The sequence below is a fragment of the Agelaius tricolor genome, unplaced genomic scaffold, assembly GCF_023055355.1.
Source record: "Agelaius tricolor isolate 1412-34295 unplaced genomic scaffold, bAgeTri1.0.p SCAF_18, whole genome shotgun sequence".
NCBI classification, from domain to species: Eukaryota; Metazoa; Chordata; class Aves; order Passeriformes; family Icteridae; genus Agelaius; species Agelaius tricolor.
Window position 1 is genome coordinate 17,845,940 of NW_027269278.1, and position 12,142 is coordinate 17,858,081.

General features: G+C 46.3%; 1 protein-coding gene across 6 annotated transcripts in view; it reads right to left on the minus strand.

The window, feature by feature from the left end:
• Positions 1-12,142, minus strand: part of AFF4 (ALF transcription elongation factor 4) — a 55,386-nt gene that overhangs the window by 15,937 nt on the left and 27,307 nt on the right. For all 6 annotated transcript variants that reach the window (XR_011681713.1, XR_011681714.1, XR_011681715.1 and 3 more), the window contains exons 7-19: positions 11,418-11,466; positions 10,620-10,640; positions 10,024-10,078; positions 9,056-9,093; positions 8,539-8,701; positions 7,157-8,074; positions 4,997-5,085; positions 3,252-3,489; positions 2,168-2,265; positions 1,594-1,657; positions 1,333-1,469; positions 876-947; positions 149-242 (exon numbers count right to left, since the gene is read on the minus strand). Coding sequence is in view for 2 of the 6 variants with exons in the window: in XM_071443649.1 (XP_071299750.1) it covers positions 149-242; positions 876-947; positions 1,333-1,469; positions 1,594-1,657; positions 2,168-2,265; positions 3,252-3,489; positions 4,997-5,085; positions 7,157-8,074; positions 8,539-8,701; positions 9,056-9,093; positions 10,024-10,078; positions 10,620-10,640; positions 11,418-11,466 (2,036 nt within the window). In the remaining 4 variants the exon portion in view is untranslated. The remainder of the gene's footprint in view (positions 1-148; positions 243-875; positions 948-1,332; positions 1,470-1,593; positions 1,658-2,167; positions 2,266-3,251; positions 3,490-4,996; positions 5,086-7,156; positions 8,075-8,538; positions 8,702-9,055; positions 9,094-10,023; positions 10,079-10,619; positions 10,641-11,417; positions 11,467-12,142) is intronic.

Sequence of the window (12,142 nt, forward strand, 5' to 3'; positions counted from 1 at the left end):
AAGCTCTGCCCAGCTTTAAAACACCTTCAAGTCCAGTTCTAAACAGGTGTCCACATGCAGCAGTCTGAAACTGGATTTGGGAACTTGAAATTATGTAGCGCTTCCACACCATTAGGTTTTATTGTTCAGAAAACACAGATGCAATTACCTTCAGATGTTCAGTCAGAGTTTTGGAGTATTTCAATGCACTTTCCTTTTTCAGTTTGAAAAGCCTCAGGTACAGCAGAGCTTGGCACCGAAGGCTGCCCAAAGACAGGACAAATCAGTCATAATTAAAGTCAGGTTTATCTCAACTCAGTGAATTTCAAAAATCTAATAGCTGTGGTCATGATGTTCTCTCTGCCAACTCAGCCCTCAAGTTGTAACTCAACCAGAAAATCCACAACCACCTTGAAATCCTGAAGGGAATTCAGAACTGGAACAGCTCCGTGTGCCTCGAGCTGGAACTGAACTCTCAGTGCTGCTGCTGGGCTTGGGAGGCACCACCCAGTTGAGGCAAGGGGTTCATTTACTGCTCCCCTGAGCCCCTGCCAGGGCCTGCCCTCTGCTCTGCCCTGAGCCTCTGCTCCTCCACACCTTCTGCAGCCACTCCCTCGGCCTCAGGGCTCCTGGCAGCCCCCAGAGCCAGTCCAGGTGTGATTTATCCCTGCCTCAGGGCTCAGGAGGCATCTCCTGCTCTCACCCTGCAATGAGGCAAAGCCCTGGCCCTTGCTGGCAGCACCCCCATTTACAGCCATCAGACACAGATGAATGTTTGTGTACAGACAAGTGGAAATCTCCTGTGTTTGGCTCAGGAACACCCAAGAGCTCAGTGCAAAGCAGCATTTTGTGTAGGTTACAGATGTGGGCACTGCAGGAAGTGCCAGCACACTCACCAAAGCACTGCCAGCCTTTTGTCTGCAGCCGTCGCATCCGGGGCCAAGTAATTCTTCAGTTTCATAGTGTACCTGCAGAGAAAGGCAGCAAATCAGCCCCAAAACAAAAACTGCCTTGGTTTATCATTCACAAAACACTCATGTTCTCATGAATTTCCAGTTTCAGCTGTCCCCACTGTTTTAGGAACATCTCTCAGCCCTGAATAAAGCATTGACTCAGCAGTAACCAGAACAATTCTGCTCTTTGTGGGTCACTCATTGTAGAGGGACTTGAAGCCTCAGCAGGAATCACCTCCCCCTTCCTGGAAATGCTTTCAACTCCAGCAACTGGAAGGAACTGGTCACTGTTCCAGTGTTACTGGGAATGACAACAGATCTCAAAACCTGGGGGCAAAACCTCTGCACACCCAGAGCTCCCCCCACCCACCTGCCCCTGCAGGAGCCCTGCAAAGCTTACTTGATTAATTCCACAGTTTCTGAATACATAGGGAACGGGGACTTGGATTCCTGAGCATTTTTCTCCAATGCATTCCCACACTCAATGAAGGACACGACAGCATCCAGGTAGTACACGGCCTTCTCGAACCTGTCCGACTGCAAGGGAGGGAGAAGCCTCAGCACCAGGGCAGTGGTGCCAGGGAGTGCCAGGAGCATGGCACAGCTGCAAACCAGCCCCAGGACCGGGCACACGCTGGGGGGGCACTGCAGACCCACTCACCAAAGCATCTGCATTGTGTTTCAGCTTCTTTGCTTCCTGCAAATAGTGATCAGCTGAGTAAGTCCTGCAAGAGAGGGCATGGACTGAGGGACTGGAGCCACACATTGCCACTGCCTTTTGTAGCTGCAGCTCCTTAATGCTGCCACATTCCAGGGCTTTTTCTGCTCTAACTCAAGCTACACTATGATAAAACTGTTTAAAGAAATCTGTTAATTTACTTAACTAAAAATTGCTAAAAGTAGTTTCAAGTTAATTCTGTAGTTTCAGGTAATTCCAACAGTATTTCAAGCAAGTTCTTAAGCAGAAAGTTATTTTACATTTGGTGTGCAAACATAATTTCATCTGTAAAATGAATTTAAAGAAGTGCTTTCAGAGCAAGCTGAACCTGAATTGGCCCAACTGAAACCTCAAGTCTGCACAAGATGGTGAAATATTTGTTTTACTTTTTTTCCAAGGTATTTTCTTTGACAAAGAGCTTGTGTGTAACATCTTCTGTGGAGCAAAATGCCAGCTCTGCTCCATGGGAGCTGCCTGTGCTCGAGATCCAGAGGGAAAGGGAATTTTCTGTCCTTACCTATCATCAAAAACAAGCTTTGCTCTCCTTGACTTCACACTTTCCGTGGCCTGAGCAGAGGCAGGAGGGCAGCTGGAGGAATTGTTCAGGATCTTTTCCTGGAAGGGAAATCCATGCCATGATTACAAGAAGAGCATTTGTTGCACAGATTCCCCCATGGCTTCCCCATTGCCTCCAGGAAGGACAGGCTGCAGGAGCTCTGGGAATAACTCAGCTCCCAGGATGCTCCCACAGGGCTGGGCTGGGCTCCTCCTGCAGGGGGGAGAATGCAGCCAAGGCTTTCCAGACACACCAGGGGCAGGAAATCCCTCCCTCCATCTCACCTGTCACTGTTTCTAAATCCTGCTTTTCTACTCTAACAGAGATGAGGAGGATTTGGAGGATTTCTATCAACAATACTCTCTCTGAATGCCTTTGCCTTGAAAAACTCACACAGGAGTAGTTACTCCTTTGAGGAAGACATGAGTAAGCACACCTGAGTATAAAACAACAAACATATCACAAATTAAGCTGGCTGGAGGACATTTATATTTTTAAATTCCATCACATCTATCTGCCCAACCTAAATCTCTTACAAACCATTTTCTGCACCATCTCCATAACCAGGTTTTCTGCCCTCCAGCCATGGAGAGCTCTGTAAATTGCTGAGCTGGAGTTGCAATAATCTTCCTACAATGTCATAAAATGAGAGCCAGAGCTTCCCAGCCCAGCAGTAAGCCTGGGCTGAGCTCCTGCTGTCCTCTGGGACCAGGACAAGCTCTGAGGAGACCAGAGCAGCCTCACAGTTCCATTTCCAGCTTTCTAGGGATGTTCTTGTTAACCACCTAAACAATGAACAGGCAGCACCAGTCACCAGGAGTGATTAAAGCCATTCCTCTACTAACACAGGGATCTGGCAGGATAAGCATTCATATTCCATGATCTCTCCAAGGTGTCTTCTCATTTATGGCCTTCCAAGGCCCCTGAGCTCTATGACAGGAAACAATGCACATCCCAAACTCATGATGTTTGAACTGAACTGGAAATGGTTGTTTAGATCAAACTGAACAGAACACAGGAGGCAGGGTCAGAACCAGCCCTTTACCTTGGCTTCCTTGGCACTGCTGGACCCCTTCCCCTCTGTCTTCTTCTGCTTGGAGGAGGAGCTGCTCTTGCTGCCACTGCTGCTCTCCTTGCCCGGGTTGCTGCTGGATTTTAGGGATGAGGACTGACTGACTGTTCTCTTCCTGGAGCTGTGTTCCTGCTTGGAATCCTTCTGCAGGGCTGGGGCAGCAGGGGAGGGCAGCAAATCCTTCTCTTTAACAGCACTTGGCTTTGAAGACCTGGAAAAGAGGAACAAATTCAGGGGTTGGGTTTCTTCCTAAACAAACAAAACCAAGACAAACAAAAACAACCCCAAAAAAGCAACGCACAAAAGTCTGATTTTTAAATCTCTAACTAAACACCTTTTTCCCCCCCAAGATTTTTACTGTCAGACCCAGCTTTGGAGAAAAGCAGAATAATCCTCTCAGTGAGTAGGTTTCTCCAAAGCCAGATTGAACTTGTTTTCACCATTTTATTTGTTCTGACCTGAAAGCACAGGCAAAGCCAGACAAGTTCTAACCATAAAACCCCACCCCTGCACCAGTTCTGTCCAAAAACCATCCCAAACCCTCCCAAATTTCAGCAGTGGGAGCCAGTGCCAGCGCCAGGCTGTCTGTGCACACCAGCCAGCCAACAGCTCCAGGGAAAGATGCTCCAGATAAAGCTCTGGAACTCAGGGAATGGGAAACTTCCCCAGCACAGCCTTTCAGGACACTCTCACTTGGCTGCTGAGGAATGCTGCTGGCTATTCCTGCCCTCCCACCATTCATATTTTTACACATTATTTCTGGAAAAATCATATTTCATTTAATTAAATGTCCTTTAGAGAACTGCGCTGGCAGTCAGGCAAACAACAGAAGAAAATCAAATATCAGGTAAAAATCAAACTATCCATTCATTCTACAGCTGTTTCCTAACAAACAGTAAGACACTGTTTAATTCAGAAGGGGCAAACAAAAGTTGTAGCATCCAAACTGCTGCAGCTTCTCACACCTCTGTAATTTGGCAATTGCTCACTGGACAGGAATATTTTCCATGACACAATTATACCAGTTTTCATTGCCTGAACTGAAACAGAAGTTTCAAAATGCAGTGGAAAAAAACTTAATCTCTCCTGTGGATTAATACTGACCAAGAAATGAACCAAATAAAGGCATAACAGGTCTTGCAAAAAACATGGGGAACCCAGAAATAACATATTAAACAATGGGACTGATCTGCTCATTCTGTACTACCTTGCTTTGGTATCACTCACACTTTTCTTGCACTAATAAACAAAGGAGATGGGAGATAAATCCATGGATCCAAAGCTCAATGCCATCAGCTTCCCAAAGAAAGCCAGTTCAGGAGTTTATTCCCAGTTTAAAACTTACTAAACAGAGAATTACCAGATGGGGTTAATTTAAAAGCACAGATTTTGATTCTAGACCAAACCCAAGTCCCACTGTGTATCAGAGAAAACCAGGAAGGAAATATTCCCTTCACAGGAGAGGTCACCTCATTTTGTTAAGGAGCACAATTGTCCTTGGCCAATGTTTTTGGGGATGGAAATTCATTTCCACCAATTGCTTGTAGAAGCTCTGAAGTAAATTTGTTTGAAGGGTAAGAAAAAATGAAATTTTACCAATTAGGAGGAGGAAAAACTTAGGAAAACTTAGGGTGGGAGAGGGGAGAAGGGGGGAAGATGAGCACCATTCTCTCCACAGGCCCCCTGACCCTCAGAGCAGGAAGAGCAGAGATACTCACTCCCTGCTGCTGGAATTCTTGTGTCCTGAGGGAGCTTTTTCTTCCAGTTTCGTTTTCTTGCTTTCACTGGCTCTGTTTTCATCCTCGTTCTGAGCAAAGCAAATGAGAGAAACTTCCAGCAAAGATCCACATTTACACACCACTGAGAGTGGAGTATTTCACACAGAGACAGCACTGAGCAGGTGTTTCACAGTTAGTACAGAGCCCAAAACCATGGCCCATCCTCAGCCTCACAAATCCTTACCAGAGCCTGACATTAGAACAGAATGAAAATCCCAGTCTGGCTGCTAAATTACAACCTGATAAAAGTAGCAACAGCCAAGTTATTCATTTCAGCACAGATAAATTACAAACATGAAATCTCATGAAAATCTGCCAAAGGCTTTGGCAAGATCAGGAGACAGATTTGATGTTGTGGGGTCTAAAGAGGTGTCTGATCAATGCCAGGAAAGGGTAGAAATCAAATCAGTCTATTAAAGTCAGCTCAGAGATGCTGAAGACTAAATATTGATATAAATTTAATCCTCAGATCACAGGGTCTTGAAGGTAAATTTCTAAGATGTCTTCACTGAGCACTGGAGAGATCAATCTAGTGAGTAAGAGGGAAAATGGGGCCTCACAGAATAAATCATCTGGTAACAAACCCCAGTTTTGTCACTGATGCTGCAACCTGAGAATTGTGATCAAGAAAACCCAGGAAATTAGAAAATCAAGTGGTGGCACTCGAGTTTGGAGCACAAACTTAAACTGCAGGGTGGGGAAAGGGGCTCTGTCCTTGCCTCACCCAGGTTCCCATCCTCTCAGGAAGCAGCAGAGCAACCTGAGGCTTCACAACATTTAACCACCACTGTTTCCAGGGATAAATCCTGAATTTAACTGATCTCACCAAAGCTTTGTGGTTTGGATGTGAGAGCACAGATCTTTAATACTGTAATTCCAAATGTGTGCTTAAAGGCTAAACTGGCCAAAGAGAGAGGAGCCAGGGAATTCAGACCCACTGGAATGTGTGAGTGCATTCCCAGGAACATCAGGAGCTATACAGCAACACCTGCAAAAGTAATTGGTCACTGCAGTGGGCAGAGTTATTCCCTTTTTACAAAAGCAGCTCATTTCTCATGCCAGAGAAAACAGGAATCTCAGTTAGGAACAGAACAGGATAAATCTGTTTGCAGTTACATGTCAGGGCTCCTGCAGGACACTGACTTCAGCCAGGGATCCAGTCTGCTTTGGTTGCTCAGTAGGAAACTGGTGTAACTGGGATGATCCATCTCCTCTGGCAATGGTCTCCCACAATCCTGGGATGTCAACAAAGTCTCCAGCCCCTGCCAGATCCCTTGGACATGGTAAAATGGAGTTTCCAGAGGGACATCCAGAGCAGCACAGGGATTTCTGAATCCCTGCCCCAGGGCCTCATAGCCCTACACTCCTGGAAACCAGATTCCCTGGATCACTGAGCCCAGCTGACAGCCCCAGCTTTGCCCTTTATACAGGGTCCCTGTGCTGAGCTTTCAAAAAGCAGTTTAAAATTACACCAGCATTGACTTCTCACATTTCCCCCTCCAAGAGTATCCCTTCTGTTCAGTTCTCCCACTGTCTCCTGCCATTTTACTGTCCCCCAGCCATTCCTGCTTCTTACTTCTAGCTGAAAAGATGAAATGGTTTTGGAAGGATTCAGTATTCTTACGGAGAGATGACCCTGCTCCCAGTAAAGCAGCACCTGAGATGTTTGCTGCTGCTGCCAAGCCCCAGGCCCAGCCCTGCCCCATCCCTTATCCTGGCAATGGGCATTTCCATGGCTCTGAGAGCTGATCCAGCTGAAAAATGACTTTTGGGTGTTTTGTCCCAGGTGGATTTCCCATTGGATCAGCTGCCTGAGCTGGCCTGCAGAGCACCAGGGGCTGGTTCCAGGGAGGCAGGAGAGGGCTGGAGGCAGAGCTCAGAGGCACAGATTTGTGATCTCCCTAAGCTCTGGTTACAGGGCTGACACTCCCACAGGTGTTTCTGCAAGAAAATCCCAGCAGTCTCCTGTACCAGCACAGGGACGACCCAGGGTTCTACACACGGCAGCACAGCCGCTCCTGCCCGGCTCAGTCCCTGCTCTGAGCTGTCACCTGCACTCTGGGCTGCCCAGGGGCTGAGGGGACAGGCAGGAGGGCTCACCTGTTTGTGTTTCCTCTTGCCTTTGGTGGAGCCCTTGTCTGAGGGCTGTTTCTGGCCCTCCCGGCCGTGTTTCTCCGGGGCGCTCTTCTTCTCCGCCTTGGCTCCCTCGGGGTCCTTGTAAGGCTTCCCTGGTATCCTGGATAAGAGGCTCAGGTCAATCTTCACAATGAGTGGGTACCTTTCATCAGGGTCACTCAGCGGGGACAGAAGCTCTTTCTCTTCCATAGGAGAGAACATTCTCTGCCGGAAAAAGCTGTCATCCTCCTCCATGGAAGATTTAACAGGAGTCCTATTGCTCTCAGAGTATTTGGGTGTTTGTGAGGAAGGAGGCAGACTCTCATTTTCATCTGAATCAGAGGATGAGGTATCTGTTTCGATGAATTCCCTGGATTTCTGGGCAGATTTGCTCGAAGCCTTGTATTTCTTTTTCTCCGTTGTAGGCCGAGGGGAAGACTTGGGCTCCTTCTTTATATTGGGTTTCCTGGAGCCTTTGGTGGCTGCCTTGTGCCTGTTGGAAGGGATGTTTGTTGCCATGTCTACTGGGGTTTCGCTTTCTATTTTAAGACCTCCTCTGGGCTCTTCCACAGATGTCTTTTCTGCTTTCTTGGGCTGTTTTTTCCCTACAGTCCTCCTCTGAGTCGAGCTGTCGCTCTGGGCAGGTGATTTCTGCCTCCCACGACTGCTCTCCGAGCCCTTCTGGGTGGGTTTGGAATCTCTCCCTGGTGTAGAAGAAATGGAGTCCTTGGATCCACCTTGATCAGTGTACCCACTCCCTGTACCCTGATCCCGTCCCTCTTTCTTGTAGCCTTGGGAAGAAGGGATATTGCTGTCCACGGAAGAAGCTGGTGACACTTTATGGGAATTAACTTTGTTCAACCAGTTATCCAGCTGCCACTTGTTTGTGGGTGGTGGCTCTGGCTAAAAACAAAGTAAAAAACAGAGTTAGATAAAATATTGATAAAATATTTCCCATTTCTTCAATCTTTCCCACGTGACAGCTGTATGATGCTGCACGCCAAAGCACGAGGGACACCCAAAACCTGATAAATGAATGAAATGATAAATAAATACAGGCCCAAATAACACAATTTTTCCCTTTGTCTGCTACTAACAGGCAATATTTGATGCCAGGGTTTTTTAGGGTTCTGATACCACATCTAATTCTGCCCTTCAACAGACAACTGCTGGTAAAAACCACTTCAAATCAAACATCAAATGTGGGCTTATCTAGAGAACTGTCACATGCAGCACAGGAACTGCAGCAGAACAGCCCAGCCTGACAGCGAGCCCGGGTCGGTGTTTTGCCTCTAACAGTGAGAATTTCCTGAACTTTAGTGCTGTTGAGTGCAGGACTGGAGGCAGCTGCTGCAGGGCTGCCCTACCTCGGGGGATGCACTCTGGGAGGGCTCGTTGGCCTCGCTGTCGCTGGAGCTGCTCTCGCTCTCCGAGTCGGAGCCCGAGCTGCTCTCGGAGCCGCTGTGGCTGCTCGAGTCATCCCTGGAGTTATCTGCTCCTTCACTGTTGTGCTGGGAAGGCTCAGAATTACTGCAACACAAAGCAGGGAAAGCAAGCATTACCCGAGGCACAGGTACACCCTTCCAACCCTGGCATTAGAAGTAACAAAATGTAACATTTTCATCAGCGTTCAGGGGAAAATTCAGCCTAAGTGAACACAGTTCAGCCTTTGGGTGCTGCCCCTTCCCAAAGTGGTCAGTCTCACTTGCAGGAAATATTTAATATCATATTTATTAGTATTCAATCACTGATTAAATTTTCATCGCTTTTGCTTTAGCACAAACCAAAGGACAAAGATGAATTTTGGAAACAAGACCAAGCCAGGAATGCTGACTGGGCTGAACTTCCCCATGTGCTGCAATCCCCCAGGAATTCAATTCCTACCTTCCAGGTGTGCTCCTTGGCACGGTCTTATCGCAGTCCTGCAATTAAAAAAAAGAAGAGCATGAAGCTTCTAGAAGCTATTTTAGGCTGGTTTATACAATTAAGTTGTAAAACATTGGTTTAGAGCCTTTCATTTTAAAAATATTCATTATTTGCAGTAGTTTAAATTTACCTGCATTTTCCTTATACAGAAAGATAAGCAGCATGATTTTCTCTAAGTTTTCAGCACAAATCTCTGTATTCTGACTCCATTTGTGAGAGTTCCCATTTCTACCACTAATTAATATCTTGCTTCCACCTTTTTGAATCAGATGATTCAGCATTTCACAATGATTTTCCTGAGATGCCCAGGGTAAGTGGAGTTCACCACCTTCAAGTTTTCCACTTGAAGAAAATCAAGTACCAGAACTGAGAAGAAACCCCAGAGCAGTGGGAGTTACTGGGCAGCACAGACACATATTCCATTTTTATTTAGCATTTAAAGTGCCAGTCTGGCAGAAGCTGCACAAAGTTAATCCTGGAAAGAGTAAAAAAGAGACTTTTTGATAAATATAAAGGTGCAGCTGTACTCCCAGGGACTCCTTGTCACTCCAAACATCCCAGGGCACCAACTCACACAGATGTTCACTCCATGAGCTCTGTAGCTGGGATGGCAGAACACAAAGGGGTTTATCTTTAATTAAGGAGCCATGATATAAGTTTTAAAGTGCACTATTGTAACTTGGTGTTCAGAGAAGGCCCACGTGAAATCAGTTAATAAGAATTTCTAGATAAAAGCAAACTGTTTCCACAAAACACAACATTTCAATTTGTTTGCACAAAATTTCCCCCAAGATTGCATTTAGGAATGCCTGAGGTTTGTCTAAAAACATTCCAGGAGATTTCAGTTCCACAGATCTCCTGCTCCCTGCCCAGGGCTGCCCCTGGATGAGTGCAGCGGTTTTTGGGAAGCCACCTGAGGAACTTACCTGCTCTCCATCGCTGTCTTCACTACTGCTGAGTTTTAAGTCATCTTTCAACATACTAAAGGAAAAGGGAGAAAGTGAGACAAGTTTTTCCAAGTTCTTTAATTACTTCCAAAGCTTTCTGCTAGATTTCAACATGGCACTGTTTATCCTGCAGAGGCTGCGTGGGTGAGAGCCACCAGACAGCACTCACACATTTCAGGGTTAAGAATGGAGAGTTGACTCATTCTCAGAGAAGAATGAGGATTCAGGTACTTTGGCTCCTGAGTCCATTCTGTTAAACTTAGAAAGGAAATCTGACACAATTTACTGGTGTGGGAGGAGGCAACTTGTGTTATGTTCAACTTCTTACACACAGTGGGCAAGAATTGTGTTGGAGATGGAGGAAAGCGAGCCAGCCCCAGTGGCTGCTTCCTGTCCCGTGGCAGCACTGCCACTGTCCTGAGCCATCATTAATTACTGTAGCCAAAGCCATAATTACTGCTGGTAGTCACACACACACAGCTTCACACACTGAGAATGCATGAGCACAATGAAAACACACAGCAGGGCCTTTCTGATTAGTGGAAACATTTGATTATAAAAAGAAAACATCTTACTCTGTCTGGTTCGATTCACATCTGTGGAGAGAAAATGAGAAAGAATTAAAAGTCTGACTCTCCTGAGTTTCCCAGTGAGCTGCTCTGCTGATCTGAACAGCAACACAACCTCTAGGAGCCCACTCCTGAACTACTGCTCATTGCTACCGTTTTACAGATGATGCATTTATCTCCTTTTCAAGGGTTTTCTTTACCAAAATATATTTAAAGTTGTTTTCTCACAGTAAACTGGTAAATATTTATTTTTATGGGCAGATTTATTTGGAAACCATCTTTTAACTGCATATCACTGATTTTTAAGTCTGAGAAAGGTGGACTAAAGCCATGCAGAACATTCCAGTTGCCTCTGAGTTCTTCTGTGTTGCTGGGTCTGTGTTCAAAACATTTGTCAGGGACTTAAAGGGAGAGCAGAACAAACCTCACAAGATGCCAGACCCAGTTTTCTGTCTCCTCCAATCCAAAACCTTTCCTCACCCTGAATTTGTGCAACTCCAGCTGCCAGCTCTGTTAGTCCCATCCCATGCTGATGCCCTTTCTGATTCCCAAGCCAATTCCAAGGTCCAAACTCCCTCTCCCCTCTTGGGGCAGCTGACAGGAAAGCAAAGGAGCAGAAAGGCAGCTCAGGGTATTTTTTACTCACTCCAGTGAGCAATATCTGGTTTATTGTCCCAAAAAACATTTCCCTGCCAGCCAAGGAGAAGGATGCTGGAGTGACACTCACATTCCACCACACACCTTCTCCTAAATCTCTTAAAACACAACTTTTGTTTGTGACATGTTTGCTCAGCAGGCACTTACGATTTGGATTGATGACCATTGGAGGTTTTGGAGGAGGGATTGTATCGTTCTAGGAGAAGAAAAGAAGAAAAGCACAGCTGAAAACTCAGGCACAGCAGAAGAGTTCCCCCAAAGCTGCCACAGGGATGGACAAAGCAAAGCCATGTGAGGGGACAGGAGGGAGCAGCAGCAGGGGACAGCAGGCACCACCTCCCCCAGGCTGAGGCAGGGAGGATGCAGAGCCAAACACCAAATACAGCAAATCATTTAACCAAGAAAACAGAGAAAACCATTTAAATCATTGCTGTGTGAACCAATACACACTAATTTGTTATTCATGGTGTGGAAAACTGTTCTGCTCCTAGCAAGATGAAATTCTTGCCTTACACAGGCAGGATCTGGGACAGAGATGCACCTGCTGAGCTCTGACTGCTCCAGCATCCCCACACAGCTTCTGATGGATGAGAACCCCCACCCCCCAAAATCCAGCTCACACACTAAATCTGACAGCAGGAATACACCCTGATACATTCCCTTCCCTTTTCTTTCATTCTGGTAAATAACTGGGTACAGCTCAACAAAAACAAGAACAGAGCTGTTAAAAGCTCTCCAGAAAATCCAAGAAGGCACAGGAAACTGGCTCTGTGTTTAATTAACCTTGGCTCTTCTTTTCCACACCTAAAGATCAGCTGCTCCCATAACGTGAGCCTGTGCTTTAGCATCATGGAATTAAGCTTGAATTTGTT